Source organism: Rhinoraja longicauda, chromosome 27, assembly GCF_053455715.1.
Source record: "Rhinoraja longicauda isolate Sanriku21f chromosome 27, sRhiLon1.1, whole genome shotgun sequence".
In the NCBI taxonomy this organism is placed as follows: Eukaryota; Metazoa; Chordata; class Chondrichthyes; order Rajiformes; family Arhynchobatidae; genus Rhinoraja; species Rhinoraja longicauda.
Genome location: NC_135979.1, coordinates 16,021,301 through 16,041,023, shown reverse-complemented (window position 1 = coordinate 16,041,023; position 19,723 = coordinate 16,021,301). Strand labels below are relative to the sequence as shown.

Here is a 19,723-nt window from a genome sequence, read left to right as displayed (position 1 = left end):
TTGGACAAGCTTCCAAAATAAGTGAACGAAATAAAAATTAGTTGCATATTTGGAAGGAAGCAGATACACCCAGAAAGGTTAAATGGTCCATTTGGTTTCTTAAAATCTACCTAATTATGATTAACAGCCCTGATTAGTTTGGCGTTATCCTGGATTATCCATAAAATAATGCCATATATTATTTTAAATTGACACATTCAGTTTAATAATGTAATTCTTTTGCAATTATTCTCTCATGCATCAAATACATAGCAGCTCTTCTTGGGTTTAAAAAAAATCTTTTGCTGGAGCTTCATACATTTTGAGCAGTGCTCAGCTCAGCAGTTAGCCTCCATCTTGCATTGGTGACATCGAAACTAAAAAACTTATTTTTGTACACTCTGCAGAGACCAAAGGGTTCAAGCATCTTTTTTAAGTTCTCTTATCTTATAATGGTAGTGCTTGGATGGATTTAATATTTTGACAAACACCATGGTGCTACAACCTTTATACTCAGCTGGTTACATATTATACATTTAAATAATCTTTTCATGTTCCAGTAGATTAGGCAGAGATTTGATGCTCGTGATCTCCTTGATAGATGACTTTAAGTATGTTATTATAGCTCTAAAACAAGTCAAGTAAAAATATTTAAGATCCACAGAATAAGTATGTCGACAATTTAGCAACTCACCATCAATATTTAACATCATATTCCACATGGCTGGTCGAACAGATTGATGGAAACCAAACCAGACTTCTCTACCTCCTCCCAAAGGGTGATAGTAACCCTCAGGGGGAGAGAAAAAGGAGCGACCTACTGGGGTGTACCTAAAGTGAAGTGGGGAAGTAAAGAAAAATAGAAATCCTTCTAAATTATTTTAAAACTACATACTAATATACTAGAGACAATAAAGGGAGAATGACACTTAAAAATAGTTTTAGAGCATACTATAGTTTCTTCTCAAAGCCATTACTTCAATGCCAAGTGAAAACAATTTCATTAGAATTATTTACCATTCAGCAAACATGACAAACTAAAATGACTTTGCTGGGTTGACTGTGCCCCATATGCCTTTGTTGTGTCTGAATCTAATATTAGATTTAATTGCAGATTTTGTGGTAGTTTAATACAGAAGTTGTCAGGCCATTTCAGAAGGCCTTTGAGCCAACCACATTGATGTGAATTCCACAGTCACAAATAGACTGCAAACAAGGGTAGGAAATTATCTTCCCTAAAAAAAAGGCATTGGTGAATCAGGTAGGTTTTTTTTTTTTTTTTAAAACAGTAGCTTCAGGATCACTACTGATACCTTTCACTCCCAATTTATCAAATTGCAATTTAAATTCCAGAACCCATTAGGTTAAGATTTAAACCCATTTTATGACTTGCCCAGGTTGCTGGATTACTCATCTGATCGTCACTGAGGCTCACAATATGATATTTTCCTCTAATGATAGTCATACAGCAAGGAAAAAGGCTCTTTGGCTCAACTTGCCCAGGCTGGCCAAGATGCCCCATCTACACTAGTCTCACTCGCCACCTCAAAACCTTTCCTATCCATGTACTTGTCCAAAAGCCTCTTAAAGATTGTTACGGTACCTGCCTCAACTACCCCCACTGACAATTCATTCCATATATCCACCACCCTCTGCGTGAAAATATTGCCCCCTCAAGTTCATATCCATCTCACCTGGTTCTTGATTCCCCCACTCTGAGTAAAAGATTCCATGCATCTACCCTATCTAAATCCCTCATGTTCATATAGACCTCTATAAGATCACCCTCATCTGTCTGCACTCCAAGTAATAAAATTCTAGCCTGCCTAACCTCGTCATATAGCGCAGGCCCTCAAATCCTGGCAACATCCTTGTAAATCTTCTCTGCACTCTTTCCAGCTTAACAACATATTTCATATACATCTATCCTGACCAAAGCTGAAGAATACTCCAAATGTGGCCTCACCAACACCTTGTACAACTGTATCATAACATTCCAACTTCTATACGATATTCTGACTGATGAAGGCCAATGTTCTGAAAGCCGCCTTCTGCCATTCTATTTACCTGTGATGCCACTTTCAAAGAACTATGTACCTGCACTCCTAGATACAGCATTCCCCAATGCCCTGCCATTCATCATGAAGATCCTGTCCCAAATTGACTTCCCAAAATCGAAACCTTGCATCTATCTACACTAAACTCCTTCAGCACACTTGGTTAGCTGATTAAGTTCCTGCTGTATCATTCTAAATGAATATTGAAAAATTGGCATATTAAATGTTATTTTATCAGCAATGCAATGTGATGCTAATTTTTCTGTCTGGCCACCATCTCTTCCACCAATGTATAAAAAGTAGAACTGTCCAGGAACAGAGCACATCTTTCTTCATTGTTCTTTGTCAATTGCTCTGAATTTTCAGGACCTCGAATCAACATAGTGTGCAATTCATGACCTTTGCAAACTTTAATCACATTTTCTTGCATGTTTTTCATTTCATCTAGCTCCTTTCCATTGGATATTAATAATAATAATAATAATAATAATGTATTTTATTTATATAGCGCTTTTCATCTACTCAAAGACGCTTTACAGAGATTTAGAGAACATAGGGAAATTAATAAATAGATAAATAAGTAAATAAATAAACGAACAGAGAAAGGAGACAGAAGGTGAGGTGACCTTCAGTGGTTGAAGGCAGTACTGAACAGGTGAGTCTTCAGCGATGTTTTGAATGTGGTGAGTGTGGAGGAGTCTCTAACGTTTTGGGGTAGTGAGTTCCATAGGGTGGGAGCAGCGATGGAGAAAGCCCTGTCCCCCCAGGATCTGAGTTTGGTCCGGATGTGGGGGGATAGGAGATTGGCAGCAGCAGAGCGGAGGGTGCAGGTGGGAGTGTGCCTGTGGAGGAGGTCGGTCAGGTAGGATGGGGCCAGGTTATGGAGGGCTTTGTAGGTTATGAGGAGGATTTTGTACTGTATTCTCTGGGGGATGGGGAGCCAGTGGAGTTTATAAAGGACGGGGGTGATATGGTCACGGATCGGGGTGTGGGTGAGTAGACGGGCAGCGGAGTTTTGAATGTATTGAAGTTTACTGATGATTTTTGAGGGTGCGCCATAGAGGAGGCTGTTGCAGTAGTCCAGACGGGAGGTGATGAAGGCGTGGATGAGGGTTTCTGCAGCTGTGGAGGAGAGGGATGGACGGAGACGGGCAATGTTTTTGAGGTGGAAGAAGGCTGTCTTTGTGATGTGTTTGATGTGTTTGTCGAAGGAGAGGGCTTGATCAAAGATGATTCCAAGATTCCGGATGTGAGGTGAGGTGGATACTGGGAGACCATCAATGTTGAGGATGAAGTTTTGGATGGATTTGGTGAGCGTTTTTGGACCAATGATGATGATTTCAGATTTGTTGCAATTGAGTTTGAGGAAATTTGATTGAAGCCAAGATTTTATTTCAGTGATGCAGTTTGTTAGTGTAGAGTGTGTGGTGGGGGAGATTGACTTGGTGGAGATGAGGAGCTGGATATCATCGGCGAAGCAGTGGAAGTTGAGACCATGACGGCGGATTAATTGACCAAGGGGGAACAGGTAGAGGATGAAGAGGAGGGGGCCAAGGACTGAGCCTTGGGGGACACCTTGGGGGAGGGGAGCGGTGGGGGATTTACAGTTGTTAATGGAGATGAACTGGTGTCTGTCAGAGGTAAGATTTGAACCAGGATAGGGCTGTGCCGGTGATGTTAAGGGAGGTTTCAAGTCGGGTGAGGAGAATGGAGTGATTTATGGTGTCAAAGGCGGCGCTGAGGTCAAGTAGGATGAGGATGTTGAGGTTGCCAGCGTCGGAGGAGAGGAGAATGTCGTTTGTGATTTTGAGGAGCGCAGTTTCAGTACAGTGGTTTGAGCGGAATCCGGATTGGAAAGTTTCATACAGGTTATTGGTAGAGAGGTGGTATTTGAGTTGGGAAGCTACAGCACGTTCCAAAACTTTGGACAGAAAGGGTAGGTTGGAGATTGGTCTGAAGTTGTTTGGGGTGTCAGGGTTTAGACCAGGCTTTTTCAGAATGGGGGTGACAGTAGCGATTTTGAGGGATGGCGGGACGATGCCAGTGGACAGGGAGGAGTTTATTGTTGCAGTGATAAGTGGAGAGAGAGCAGGAAGGCAGGCCTTGACAAAGCTGGAGGGGATGGGGTCCAGAGAGCAGGTGGCAGTTTTTATTCCTGTGAAGAGGTCAGAGAGGTCGGTGGTGGAGATTGGGGAGAATTGAGGCAGGGGCTGACAGGATAAGGGGGGGCAGGTGGTTTGAGGGGGAACAGGTGCGTTGGTGGTTAAGGTGCTGTAGATGTTGTCTATTTTGCTTTGGAAGAATGAAAGGAAAGTGGTGCATTTGTCAACTGTGAATGATTGGGAGATGGTGTCCAGGGGGCTGAGGAGTTTGTTTATTGTAGAGAAGAGTGTTTTGGGGTTTCCGGAGCCAGAGTGAATTATTTGAGAGTAGTAGGTGGAGTGGGCGCGGGAGAGGGCATCTTTGTAGTGCTGCATGTGGTCTTTGTAGGCTTGGGAGTGAATTGTGAGACCTGTTTTGTTGCGGAGTCTTTCAAGTTGGCGGGCATGAGTTTTCATCACGCGGAGTTCAGGGTTAAACCAGGGAGCAGAGTGGGTGAAGGAAACTGTTTTGGTTTTTATAGGTGCAAGCTGGTCGAGGCAGGAGGAGAGAGTGTGGTTGTAGTAGTCAGTGAGGTCAGAGGGGCTGTGGAGGTCAACGAAGGGAGAGGTGGACATTATTTCAGAGAGGGAGGATGAGAGCGAGGTAGGTGAAACAGAGTTCAGCTTACGGAAGTTGATTTTGCGTTTTTGCTTTGGAGCTGGGGTGGGAATGTTGACAGACATGGTGATGGCTAAGTGATCAGAGAGGGTGGGGTCGGAGCCAGAGAGGTGATGTAGATTTAGTCCAGTGGAGCAGACAAGGTCCAGAATGTGCCCACGGTTATGGGTGGGAAAATTGACGTGTTGAGTGAGGTTAAAGCAGTTGAGTATTTCAGTGAAGTCAGCGGTTATTGTGGAGTCAGTGGAGTCCATATGGATGTTGAAATCACCGAGGAGGAGGATTGAGGGGGAGAGAGAACAGAACTGGGTCAGAAAGTCAGAGAAGTCAGAAAGGAATGATGGGTGTGGTTTGGGAGGGCGGTAGACAACTGCCATGACTAATTTTGTGTGGCCAGAGTTTGAAAGCCAGGTGTTCAAATGAAGGAGCAGATGAGATGGAGATGAGGTTGATCTTGAAGTACTGTCGGTGAATTACGGCAATCCCACCACCTCGGCCTTCCGAGCGTGGTTTATTGATGTAGGAGTATCCGTTGGGTGTAGTGAGGTTGAGTGGGAGGTAATCCAGAGGTTGTTGCCAGGTTTCTGTCAGACAGAGGAAGTCCAGTTTATTTTCCAGGATGAAGTCATTTAGAATGTGGCTTTTATTGTTGAGGGACCGGATGTTGAGCAGAGTGAGCTTCATGTTGCTTTGTGTGGTGTGGATGGACACGGGTGATTTAGCCAGGGCTTGTAGACAGGGGGCACGCTCGTGTGCGTTGTTGTGATGACGTAATGGACGAGTGGAAGTCCGATCAGCTGACCAGAGTGCAGGGATGGAGTGAACGGTCTGGGAGTAGACAAACTTGTGACCGGAGCCTCTGTGGATGTATTTGGGTTGTCGTAGAAGTCCGTGGTTGATGATGGCAGAGATGCATGTCGGAGTGGAGTGGTTGTTGAGCTGGAGCAGCCTCGCAGCGAAGTACTTCAGTGCCATGCCAGGCAGGAGCGAAGGAGCATAGAGCCCGGAGAGATCAAAACGTCACAGCAGGCACAACAGGCTGATCCAGAGCAAGGCCTATGAGGACCGAGGAAGCTGAGCAGCCTTAGGGTTAAATAGGGAGCTGAGGACGTGCAGGCAGAAGAGGTAGCCAGGCAGCCAGGCAGCTGTTAGTGTTAGCGGTAGCGTTAGCAATTAGCGAGTTGATGACTGCAGCGCTAGCTGTCAGGTAACCCACAGGGGAGCAGTCCAAGCCAGCAGAGACAGGAGCACAGACAGGAGTGAGAGGTCCAAGGGTGCGGAGTCCAAGGGTGCGGAGGCAGCGGTGGAAGAGCTGGGCAGATGATACCAGGTGGTCAAGCAGAAGGATTAGTTTAAGCAGAGGGATTTTTGCAAGCTGAGAAAATCTTTTCAAAAACGGCAAAATGAATACAAAAAGAGAAGTGGTGAGAAGCGGCGAACAAACAACGCCAGCGTCCTCTCACGTCACTTCCGGAAAATATTAATCAATTTGATTTGGTTTTCATAAAAGTATTACTGAGGTGTATTCAAAGGAGAACACAATGTATACTTCATTTAAGATGAATAAGATGTCACAATGGATCACAAGAGCAGATTTAATGTCAGAAAATAAAACACCTCGGGTTTAATCTTAAAATATAACAGTAAACACACATTAGTATTTACCTCATTGAGGGAAGATGTCTAGTGACAACGTCAAGTGCCTGGACACAATCCTCTGGAACCTCATTAAGACGCCCTGCCAAAGCTTCTAAAAGTAACTGCAGACTGACAACTGATACCCACTGTATAGAAACCTTGAATGTCTGATCTTTACCTTCCCCTGGGAGGGTCACTTCCAAGTCAACCTATAATAAAAGAGTGAAACTGATTTAGAAACTCTAGTTCTTGGTTAGAATATTTGTAACCGGTACATACCTGTCAACGTTGGAAATAACAAAAGCACTACTGAACCAAAGTTGACAATGTGTTTTTAAGATACACAAGTAATAAATTAGATTTATTCATTCAGGTTCCAAACAGGCATTTTGAAATATAAATGTCAAATAGGGAAATTTAAAACCCAAGGTTGAGAACCAAACTCCAATCTGGTATCAAGGAAAACATCGATGCTGGCTGGACTCGGAGATGATATCGTCAGAGGACTTAATTCTGTGAAATATTGCCGGTCTGCACTAGGTAACAAGGCCCAATATTTAATTATCCTATTTATTCTAATATGGATTAACTTTAAATGAACTAAGAAAAGGCTTCAACTCAAAAACAAATCTTTGCCTCCTTTACTACCATCCTTTTATCGCCAAGTTACAGTGATAATCTGGAAAAAAAAATCTTTAAAATTTTACAATATTTTGAGTAACCTGCTCATCTTCAACAGTTAAAGGTAAGAGCCAAACAAAAATCTAGAACACTCACCCTTTCTCGCCCAATTGGTAATGGATTTGCAGTGTACATATTTCTTTTCCCATCATAACCTGGTTGCCGATCCCCAAAAATTTGCATCTTGAAGTGTCGTACCATTGTATCAACCACTTCTCTAGAGAGGAATAAAATGTAGACGGTTTGAAATTTGAAAGTCAGAGCATACAGATTTAGGATCCTTTTTCATTGTTTCAGTGCAATAACAGCATTTGCTCAAATTCCTGGGATAGGTTAAAATTTATCTCTACAAATGCCGGGGAATGCAATTGTAAGCAAAAGAGCATGGTCCTATTTTAAAGTATACTTCGCCCAGTGAAACTTCATATTGATAATGGGACAAGCCAGCAGTAACACACCACTTAGAGTCATTGAGTCCTAAAGCACAGAAACAGGGCGTTCAGCTCAACCTGTCCATGCTGACCATCTTAGCTAGTTCCATTTGCCCACATTTGACCCTTATCTCTCTGAAAACTTTCTATCAATGTACCTGTCCAAACGTTTTTACATGTTATTTTACTGTCTCACCAACTTCCTTGGACAGTTCATTCCATATACCCATCACCCTCTGTGAAGATTTTGCCCCATGGGTTTCCATTAAATCGTGCCCTCTCACCTTGAAGCTTTGTCCTCTCATTTTTGATTCCCCTATCCTGGGAAAAAGACTGAGCCTTCATCCTATTCCCCTCATGATTTTATACACCTCTATAAGATCACCCCTCATGCTGCTGCACTCCAAGGAAAATAATCCTAGCTTGCCCAACTTCTCCCTAGTGCTCAGGCCCTTGAGTCATGGCTACCTCCTTATAAATCTTTGCTCGCTTTCCAGCTTAATTACATCTTTCATGAAGCAGGGTGACTGAACACAATCTGCCAGATGCAGCCACATCACGTTTCGTACAACTGTAATGTAACATCATGATTTCTATACTCAATTCCCTGAATGACAAAAGACCAGCATGCCAAAAGTCTTCTTCACCACCTTATCTTCTTGTGAAGGTATCACAAAAAGCTGGAGTAACTCAACGGGTCAGGCAGCATCTCAGGAGAGAAGGAATGGGTGACGTTTCGGGTCGAGACCCTTCTTCAGACTGATGTCAGGGGAGGGGGGGGGGGGAACAAAGAAAGGATGTAGTTGGAGACAGGAAGACAGTGGGAGAACTGGGAAGGGGAGGGGAAAGAGAAGGACAGAGAAGCTATCTAAAGTTGGAGAAATCAATGTTCATACCACTGGGGTGTAAGCTGCCCAAGTGAAATATGAGGTGCTGTTCCTCCAATTTGCGGTGAGCCTCACTATGACAATGGAGAAGGTCCATGACAGAAAGGTCAGACTGGGAGTGGGAGGGGGAGGTGAAGTGCTGAGCCACTGGGAGATCAGGTTGGTTAAGGCGGACTGAGCGAAGGTGTTGAGCGAAACGATCGCCGAGCCTGCGTTTGGTATCGCCGATGTAGAGAAGTTGGCATCTGGAACAGCGGATACAATAGATGTGGCTGGAGGTGCAGGTGAATCTCTGCCTCACCTGGAAAGACTAACTGGGTCCTTGGATGGAGTCGAGGGGGGAAGTAAAGGGGCAGGTGTTGCATCTCCTGCGGTTGAAGGGAAAAGTACCTGGGGAGGGGGTGGTTTGGGTGGGAAGGGACGAGTGGACCAGGGAGTTACGGAGGGCTTGGTCTCCGCGGAAAGCAGAACGAGGAGGAGATGGGAAGAAGTGGGAGCGGGGGAGCAAGAGCAAAGCTGCAGGATATAGAGGAGGCCCTAGTGAGAGCCTCATCTATAATGGAAGAGGGGAAGCCCCGTTTCCTAAAGAATGAGGACATCTCTGATGCCCTAGTGTGAAACACCTCATCCTGGGCACAGTTGCGGCATAAACGGAGGAATTGGGAGTAGGGGATAGACTTTTTACAGGAGCCAGGGTGGAAGGAAGTGTAGTCAAGATAGCTGTGGGAGTCGTGGGTTTGTAGTAGATGTATCATTATGGAGACACTATGCAGATGCTACAATCTCATGATGCCTCTTTGTTCAATTCATACAAATACAAATCAAGTTTAAAAAAGCATACACTTTTGGCCAAAACTTATAGTGACTGCTGGCAGGAAGATAAAGTGATAACTTAATATTTTAATTCCAATGAGGCATGTTAGCAAGTCAGTTGTCTACTGGAATATTTATTGTTTGTTACATTTCTTGGAAATTCAATGTGAAAGTTATAAAGCAAATTGTCATCTTTCCTTGCAAAGTGTATAACATCATGTATAAGTAATCTTTCAATAAGGAGCGTTGGATTCTATTGATATCATCTAACAGGGGCCAAGGACATATCTACTATTCAGAAAGTGTCCACTTCTCACCTGTTGACTCTGCGGGGACGTTTCTCTGGTTTGATATCCACTTCATAGTGGTAAACATCAATTTTAGGGATTTGGACCTGAAAATGATTGGCCAACAGGCGAATAGGTTTTCCTACTGTACCAAGTCCTGGCCTGCGAGGAGGTTGAAACAAATTGGTTGTTGCAGGAGGAACTAAAAATAAAAAGAGAAGTTATTGTTAAAATGTTAAATTGAATTAAATATAGCATTTCAACAGATGCATTTGTTTTTAAAAATTAAGTATCTAAAAATCGATATATAAAACTCGCACTCCTTTAAGTAAATACTTTCTCCTCCTCCACATTCCCCAGCACTATGCACAAAGTTCAAAAGGGGAACAGAAGTTGATCTTGCATCTTTCATCAACTTATCACAACCTAAATAGCGTTAAATATTAAGCCAAAAAAATTGTAAAGAAAATTGAAAGTGCTCAAATTGGCCACAAGTGATCATGACAGTTATCCAACTAACACTTATTAAGTGCACTAACAAGCTAACAGCACATCAATAACATACATAAAACAGTATATCCTATTCAATGTTTGGAATTAAATTAATAGGATAAATGTTGCTCTTCAAAGATCTCCTGACACAGTCTTTACCATGTATTCCTCTCTTTAGCTCCGAAACAGCCAAGACAAAAAGGACATAATTGCGAATAAGCTAATTATGCCAACGATCAAATCACAACCCTATTCTCCGTCTTTCCCTAAATAAGTAAGTGCTATGCACATTTGAGATACTGAAATATGGGAGGGGATCTGCTTTTTTTCTTTAAAAATCTGAGTAGGGTGATTTTAGATCCCTATAGAAATCTTGCTCCAAACAATAAATCTACAATTTATTATTTCAACTGCAATCAATTACAAAAGATCCATGGAAGAAGCATACTTACTTAGCCAGTGCAAATTAGCTTGAGAATCAGACACATTGCACCCATGCAGCAGTCTCTAAAGAATTGAGTTAATCAGCTATTATATTTCCAAAAAACAGTATCTCAAGGTCTATTTTCACCATTTAAAGCTCATTAAAGGCCAATAAATCATTTGTATTCTTTCAGGTTATCACAGAAATGTAGGGGAGGACAGCAAGAGAAGTCTCACAGAAATCAACCAATAATTAATATATACATAACAGTATTTTGTCACAAGCATCACTCAAAGTAAAATGAGATTTAATAACTGCTGGAATACATTTTTGACCATAATTATCAAATATATCAGGATTGTGCAAAATATAGAAATGAAAAATAAACCGCTTAAAAATAAAGATACAGGATACTTACAATTTCATAAGTGAGAAAAAATAGACACCTCATTAGGATCTTTGGGAAAATACAGGAGGAGGCAATTCCTCCAAAGAAATTAAGAAATGCAATTTAGTTACAGGAAACAGGATTTCTTGATTTTGGCAAGTTTCCATGAAGGATGAATAAATGAGCAATAATAAGTCAACCTTCTCCCTTTACTCCGTCCAAGGACCCCGACAGTCCTTTCAGATGAGGCACTTGAACCTCCTACAGCCTCATCTACTGTACCCGCTGTTCCAGGTGTGGACTCCGATGTATTCGCGAGACAAAACGCAGGCTTGGCGATCATTTAATTGAACACTCCGCTCCGTCCGCCTTGACCTACGTGATCTACTGGATGCTAAATACTTTAACTCCCCCTCCCATTCTGACCTCTGTTCTGGGCCTCCTCCACTGTCAGAGCGAGATCTATTGCAAATTGGAGGAAAAGCACCTATTTCACTTGGGCAGCTTACAACCCAACAGTATGAATGTTGACTTCTCTTGCTTTCCGTCTCTCTCCATCCCTCCCCCATTCCAGTTATCCGACTAGTTTCACTGTCTTTCTGATTAAATTTTACTGACTGTATGCTTTGTTGTCACCTTCCCCATAACTAACAATGATCCATTCTACATTTTTCTTGATCTACATTCCTTTTGATCTCTAATTTTCACACCTTACACTTTATTATCTCTATGTCTCCATCTCCCCGACTCAGTCTGAAAGGTTTTGACCAAAAGCGTCACCCATTGCTTCTCTCGAGAGATACTACCTGTCCCGTTGAGTTACTCCAGCATTTTATGTCTGTGGTATAAACCAGCATCTGCAGTTCCTTCCTACTCAAGACAACAAAGAAAATATCCAATGCAGCCTTCAGTACTTAGCCAAAAGACCAAGATTAGGACAGGCATGTGGGGAAAATGATCAAATAAAAAATATTCATAACAATATTTTTGGACTAGAGGTTTCATATACAGCCCACCAAATGAAATGGTGGGTAGTACTGCTGCCTCATCTCTAGGGAACCAGAAGCTGAATGTGTGAAGTCTGCACATTTTACAACCTCCTGGTACTTTGGTTTTCTCCTGGTCCCCAAAAGATGTTCAAGTTGGTTAAGTGAACATCTTAACTAACTGAGAATTATCCCTCAATATAGGCGAGCAACAAAAATCAAACATTGATGTGCAAGTGTGAGAGAATAAATTTTGGGATTACAGGAAAACAAGTACTGGAACTGACGAGATTACCCTGCTGGGAACGAAATTGACTTGAAGAGCCCAATAGCCTCTTTGTCATAAATGACGTCCATTGTTGATTTGATTGTATTTATGTATTAGACAATAGACAATAGGTGCAGGAGTAGGCCATTCAGCCCTTCGAGCCAGCACCGCCATTCAATGCGATCATGGCTGATCACTCTCAATCAGTACCCCGTTCCTGCCTTCTCCCCATACCCCCTCACTCCGCTATCCTTAAGAGCTCTATCCAGCTCTCTCTTGAAAGCATCCAACGAACTGGCCTCCACTGCCTTCTGAGGCAGAGAATTCCACACCTTCACCACTCTCTGACTGAAAAAGTTCTTCCTCATTCTTAAACTGTGTATATCTGATTTGTTTGAATAGCATGTAAAACAGCTTTTCACTGTACCTCTACACGTAACGATAATAAGCCTAACCTAAACTTGGAAAAAATGCTGCTCAATGTGCAAAATGTTAGCTAATTTAGTAGAAATTTAGAGTGGGCCCTCTTACTGAATTATTTCATAGCTTAAACATAGGCAGAAAATCAAGCCTCCTGCTCTGAGCGACTTATTACTTGATAAACCAAAGCAATTTGACAATTTAAAAGTCACAAAACTAAAGGCATTCTCCCTTATTTGGGTGATTGAATGAATGCAACTGTTGATAATTTCCAGGAGGCGATGAGGTGGGTTTGCAAACAAAATCACACCTTTTGATTGTCACACCTTCAGTTATAGCTCACATTCAATATCACCAATGCAACATGCATTAAATGCATTACAGCTGTCAGTGAAGGCTTCAATAACACTGTCCAAACTCACTATGGCAACACACAAAACGAAAACCCATAACCTGCAAGTTGATCTCATAATCACACATGGAAGTGTACATCTTCCCCTCAAGAAATGTGCCAGGTCCTCACCATCTTCAAGAGCAACGAGGGATGGACATTAAATACTGGCTATGCCAATGCACTGACTTCCCATTAAAATAAAAGGCAGCTCGATTGATCAACAAGTAAGTTCTGATCATTACAATTAAACAGACTCAGATATGTTACTGTTTTCAAATGTCTTTATGTTTAAAATCCCTCCCATTAAATATACCAGATCACATTAATGTGAAAATTAAGTTAAAGACTGGCAGATCAGAGTTGAATACTCATTACAAAGATCAATACAAGACAGCTGAATTTCAGTTCATTAGACATTAGGAACGGTACAGAGGAGAAATCGGATATGACAGGCTCTTCTCAAACTGGGTTGGGAGCAGTTCTGATGAGTTAAATAATTAGGGTTGTGGAAAATGCATTAAAAACTTAATTAATCTGAAGAAGGGTCTCGACCTGAAACGTCACTCATCCCTTCTCTCCAGAGATGCTGCCTGTCCCGCTGAGTTACTCCTGCATTTTATGTCTCCCTTCGATTTAAACTAGCACCTGCAGTTCTTTCCTGCACATAAACATACACAAGTTGAGAATGATGGACAATGAGGAGAAAGTAGTTCAGGTGCATGGAAAAATTGTGTTTGATGACAAAGGTCAAGGCAACAATTTTTGCAAGAAACAGAGGATAGCTAAAGGGTCCCATTTTTACCGGCATCTACGAGTCGATTTTGTCCTCAAGGCAGAAAATGTGAGTTATGGAAACCCTATTTCTTGTAATGACTGGCACCAAAAGCACAAGGACTTTATACACTGGGCTTTTGCATTTAATAATATTATGAGAACTTGTTCACATCATTGCCTTTCTTACATGCCAATTGTATCTCCTGATATAATTTGTACCCTATATCCTAGCTACTGTTCGGGGGCCTGCAAATCACTCCCACCAGGGTCTTTCTAGAAGAACAGGAAAAATAATTATTTTGGCTGGTGAATGGGAAATAAGGAACAACATGAGACAAAAAATTATTGCTAGAGCATACTGATTAACAATTGGGCATAAAACAAACATCAAACAATAATTATAAAAACTACAATCCCCACTTAGACTGGATCTACACAGCTTGGAAGGCAGACTCTTCATAACATCAAACATTAAAAAAAAAAGAGTATTTTATGTACAATGGATAATGTAACAGGTCAGGTCAAGTTTATCATCATATGCACAAGTACACAAAAATCTTGCTTGCAGGAGCATCGCAGCCTGACTCAGGCAAATATACACAAAAATTTAATCTATACATAAGTTACACAAATTCTGCAAGACACTAAAAATAAACAAACTGCAAAAATGTGTGAAAAAAACAATCAGGAAAAAAGGTCCATGCTAGTGCAAGAGGTGGTCTGTAAAATTTCATTGCCGAGTTAGGATTAAGGTTGCGAATGTTGGTTAAAGAAACTTATATTTGTAGGAAAGTAAATTGAAAATGTGGTAAGAGAACCAATGCTTCTGCACCATCTGCCCAATGATAGCAGCAAGAAGAAGGTAAGGCCTTGATTATGGGGCCCCTGATGATAGATGCCACCTTCTTGAGACACCTCATGTAGATGTTTTTGCTGGTGAGAGGGCCAAGACCACTACTCTCTGCACCCTCTTGCAGTCACATGCTCTGGAATGTCCTACAGGTCATGATGCAACCAGTCAAGATATTTTCTACAGCGGATCTGGAGAAGTCTGTCAGGGTATTGCCAAATCTTTAAAATTTTAAGTAAAGACACAAGAGGTTGTTGCTGCATCACCATTCAACCAGGTGTTCTCTCTCACCCCTGTACACTGACTCATCAGCACCCACAATTTGGCCAACAACAGTGGTATCATTGGCAAACTTATAGATGGCATTGGAGCTGTGCTTAGCAACACGCCATGAATGTAAAGAAAGCAAAGCAGGTGGCTAAGCACTCAGCCTTGAGGTGCATCTATGTTTATGGTCAGCGAGGAGCAGATATTGTTACCGATATACACTGATTGAGGTCTGCTGATGAGGATGTCATGGATCCAGTTGCAAACAGACATATAAAGATCCAGGTCTCAGAGCTTGGTGACGAATTTGGAGGGACTAATGGCGCTGAATGCTATGCTATAGTCAAACAGCAGCCTGCTGTACGTGTTCCTGTTATCCAGAATCCAGTGAGATAAATGCAGTTGACATGGTCAGGCGATTTGTTCATGTTCATTTCTGAAGCAGGAATTGATTCACTCCATAACCAACCCCTCGGAGGTTGGTACTTCATCAGTAGTCATTGAGGCAGATCACTGTGCTCTTTGGCATTGATATGATCAATTCCCCCTTTGAAACAGGTAGTAACCTAAAACTGCTGGAGAGAGATTGCAGATGTCCTTCAATACTCCAGCCAGTTGGTTCAGAAAGATCTTTAGCAATGGACAGGACACTTTTCGTGGATTCACCCTCTTGAAGGATGATCAGATGTGGGCTCTAGAGTAACAGTGTAATGAAGGGGCGTGGGGCCTCGTGTAGGTATATCATTGACTCAATTTCAAAGCATGCATAAGATGTTGAGATCATCCAGAAGTAATGGATCCCTGATACTTAAAATATCTGGTTGTAGGAAGCGATAATGTGCAAGCCCTGCCATAGCTATTAAATTTCATCTGAGACCCCAGCTTAGTCTGAAATTATTTCTTTGCACTCTTGGCCTTTAGGAAGTCATACTTGGTCTTCAGTATGATGTAATCCATATTCAGGATTATGAATCTCCTGGTTCATCCAGGGCTTCTGGATGGGAAAGACACAGAATGTTTTTGTAGGTACACACTCATCCTTTTATTTCTTTTTGAAGTCGGTAACAACTGTGGTATATTCACTCATTCATTTAGATCTGCTGATTAATCCTTGAACATGGCCCAGTCCACTAATTCAAAGCAGTCACATAACCCTTCCACTGCCTCCCCTGCCCAGCAATTTATAGTCCTCTTTACCGCTGCCATTCTTCAGTCTCTGCTGTGGGTAGGAAGAAACAGCGCAGCCGGTTGGTTAAATTTTCAAAAGTGCAGACGAGGGATAGAGCATTATGCTTCCCTGATGGTGGTACCACAGTGGTTGTATGTGTGGGCTACCCTCTGATGTTGAAGGTGATATGTTAATGGTAATTTGGTAGATACTTTCACGGTATGCCCTTTTATGCTTGTTGATCAAGATGCTCAATTCCCCAGTTGCTAGCTTGATGGAAGGCTGCTAAAGATGGTCAAGGTATCCCTGTCATCCCCTGTTTTGTCATTCTCTTTCCAGATATAGACAAAAAAAGATTGTGGATGCAACTACGATATAGGATATTGGCAGAATTATAGTCCATCCCTAATGTTTTATTAGCTTTAAGTTATATGTTCATCTCAGTGCCTTGTTTGGCAGTGGTAGTAGGCTGGTTTGTTTAGATTACTGTAGGATGGAGTCAAGGACACTCAACAGGACAGTGTTGAAGTTGAGGTGGTCTTTGAAGTGCTGCTTCCAGCGGACGTTGACTGCCCATCTCTGATAAGCTTACATCTTTTCTTGGTTTTTAGTGGAGTAGGGCCTTGGGCATTTAAGAGATAGATGACTCTCACCGCATTGAAGATCCCATGCATCAAAGCTGTCAGCAAGTTGCTGAGCCTCAAAAAGCAGAGCATCCCAACCAAATCCCAGAAACCCAACATATGATTGCTCAAAGTGGAGAAATGGCCTATCATAGCAGGCCTGTGGTTCCCACAATAGCCTCTTTAGCCACCTAAAACCCCACAAAATCAGAGACAAAGTAGCCTGTAGCCACTATAATTTGACTACTGCCACAATAGGTCAACGGAGGATACGATCTCGCTGGCTTTCCACCTTAGACCACTTGGACAATAAAAACATATGTTTGGCCGTTCATAAAATGCAGCTCGGCATTCAATATCATCATCCCCTCCAAACTGGTGGCCAAGCTCACAGAGCTGTGTCTCCACGCATACCTCTGTAACTGGATCCTCATTAACAGAACACATTCAGTATGTATAAAGCAGTTTTCCTCCTTTTCGAAAACCATCAGCAAAGGAGCACCTCAGAACTGTATGCTCAGCACCCTTCTTTAAACACTCTACACCCATGACTGTGTAGCTGGACACTTTTCCAACTCCATCTTCAAATTTGACGACACACCCTTGTTGGATGAATTATGGAAGGTGACGAGTCTGAATATAGGAGGGAGATCAAATGAATGACCAATTGGTGCTAGAACAACGTTGCTTTCAACACCAGTAAAACCAAGGAACTGATTGTTGACTTTAGAAGAGGAAGGCCGAGCATCCATAAATCTGTCTTATCGATGGAACGTTGGAGGAGAGAGTCAACTACCTCAAGGTCGTAGGCATGCAGATCTCCAAAGATTTGTCCTGAATCCAGCAACCATAAAGAAAGCCCATCGAAACCTCTATTTCCTAAGAAGATTGAGGAGATTCGGTATGTTGATGATTACTTTCTTGAACTTTATAGGTGTACGGTAGAAAGCATATTGACTGGTTGCATCACAGCCTGGTTCAGCCACTCAGGAACGAAGAAGATTGCAAAAATTGGTCAACACTGCCCAGCTGATCATGGGTACTGACCTTCAACCTTCGAAGGGATCTGCAGGAGTCGCTGCCTCAAAAAAGCAGCCAGCATCAGAGGCCCACACCATGCAGGCCACACTCACATTTCAACCTGCTCCGGTTTAGGAGCCTGAAAACTGTAACAACCAGGATCAGGAGCATTTTCTTCCCAACAACCATCAGGCTATTAAATATGACAACCCCCAAATATGCTCTGAACTACATAGATGCTGGTTTAAATCGAAGGTAGACATAACATGCTGGAGTCTGAAGGAATGGGTGACATTTCGGGTCGAGATCCTTCTTCATACTACATAGACTGAACTACATAGAGAGGGGGGGTTGGGGAATATTGTTTTTGTCTTTGCACTATTATTGTTTTTTTTTTTTTTTTAATATATACAATGTTCTGTTTAATACGACAATAAAACACTTGACTCTTCGATGATTACAAGATTCAACGCAAGAAGAAAAAGACCATAGCAGACTTCAGATATAGGTATGCAATTTAAGGGAGTAAAAATAGAAGGCCTAATGAAATTTTTAGATCAACGATATAAAACATAGCTAAAACAGATAATCGAAAGGACATCGCTGCTCAACCTGAATTGATAGCTGGAGATGAGAAAGGCGCAAGTGGCGATGGTAAAGCATGTGACAGTAGGGAGAGGTTGAAAATAATGTCTTTCGTATTCTAATTATACACAGAAAAAGTTATGCAGGACTGGTGTCCAGAGGAAAATATTCATTTCCAGGTTTAAAACCAGCATCTTCATTCGCCAAAGTTACAGATGTATTTTGTAATGAAAGCATATTTCCGCAAAACCATGTCCTAGTCGGTACTTCGTTCAAGTTTTATGGAGTTCCTTGTTTGGTAACTCAATTTATGACAGAAGAATCAACGCAGAATATTGCCTGATCGCATTCCCATAGAATTACTCTTTTATAATATACATTTGTGTCGCTATTCACTTCTCTGAAATTGAACACACTGCGATCGTAACTCAAGTACAACAATTTACACAAGTTCGAAGGTTGAGCCGCCTCCACTTGTTCCTTTACACAAGACTGCTGGAGGCGGATGTTGCGTTCTTCTAAATAACCACTAAAGTTCCCACAGCACTTAACTATTCAGCTCGGTATATTTATAAACATACGGCTTGCGATGTTCAAAAATCACTGTTTGGGTAAATAAACAGCTAGATTATTACCAATTCCCATTGTGCGATCTCAGTCTTCGTGCTTTTTCATTAATGTGGACTGTCGTCTTCCTCCAACTCGAACAAACCAATAACCCCCAGCTCATGTCGCCGATTACTTCTCCCTCCCCCAGACTACGCGGAAAAGAATTGTATGTAATGGCCACCTACTCAAGACCCGTTGCTTTATCGCCTACTTTCTTTGCCACCCCATCCCCCAGGTCTCTGCCCGCTCGCTTGTTTACAAACACGTTTCAGGTGCGTGTCCGATAGGCAACGGGATTAAAAGGGCCTTCACCTCAGACATTGGGGAAAACGTGGCAAGTCTCAACCCCCGGACAACCCAGTTACATTCAGCAGAAAATAAAACAGTCCTCCTTCGCCGGTTTGGTATTGCCCTTGATTATAGCGTGAACGGCTTTCCTTTCCTCTGATACCCCGTTACCGGTTGAGCGTGGCCGTGAACTGGGCCGAGGCGGCGCTCACATTCACGGGCCCAAACCACTCCTCGCTGCCGCCACTACCACCACCTCGGTTTTTGGACGACCGATCATCTTCATAATGACCCTGAAACTCCCCGACTCCAGTCCGTACCTGGCGCTATTGGCTCCATTCCCGCGGCTGTCGATTCCCGATTAGTGTCGAACCCGACTCCCAACCAAACGACGCTTGAGTCAGAACTACCACTGCGCATGTGCCCGACTATCCACTGCCGGAACACGCATGCGCGGACGAGGGAGCTTTAAACCGTGCGCGCGTGTGCACGTGCATGACGACAAGGACCAATCGTACGGGGGTTCTATTTTACTGCCGACTTAAAAACTCCCCCACGCGAGATGTGTATTCAGGTCGGACAAGCAGCACCCCATTCATTTTCCCTTTGCTCCACGCTTGCCTGGGATATTTTG

General features: G+C 42.5%; 1 protein-coding gene across 1 annotated transcript in view; it reads right to left on the bottom strand.

The window, feature by feature from the left end:
- The window catches only part of ago4 (argonaute RISC component 4), a 54,133-nt gene extending 34,631 nt beyond the window's left edge, over positions 1-19,502 (bottom strand). Inside the window, exons 1-5 of the mRNA XM_078423272.1 lie at positions 19,410-19,502; positions 9,564-9,735; positions 7,212-7,332; positions 6,462-6,643; positions 674-810 (exon numbers count right to left, since the gene is read on the bottom strand). Coding sequence (XP_078279398.1) covers positions 674-810; positions 6,462-6,643; positions 7,212-7,332; positions 9,564-9,735; positions 19,410-19,428 — 631 coding nt within the window. The 5' untranslated portion in view covers positions 19,429-19,502. The remainder of the gene's footprint in view (positions 1-673; positions 811-6,461; positions 6,644-7,211; positions 7,333-9,563; positions 9,736-19,409) is intronic.
- Positions 19,503-19,723: the final 221 nt, after the last annotated feature.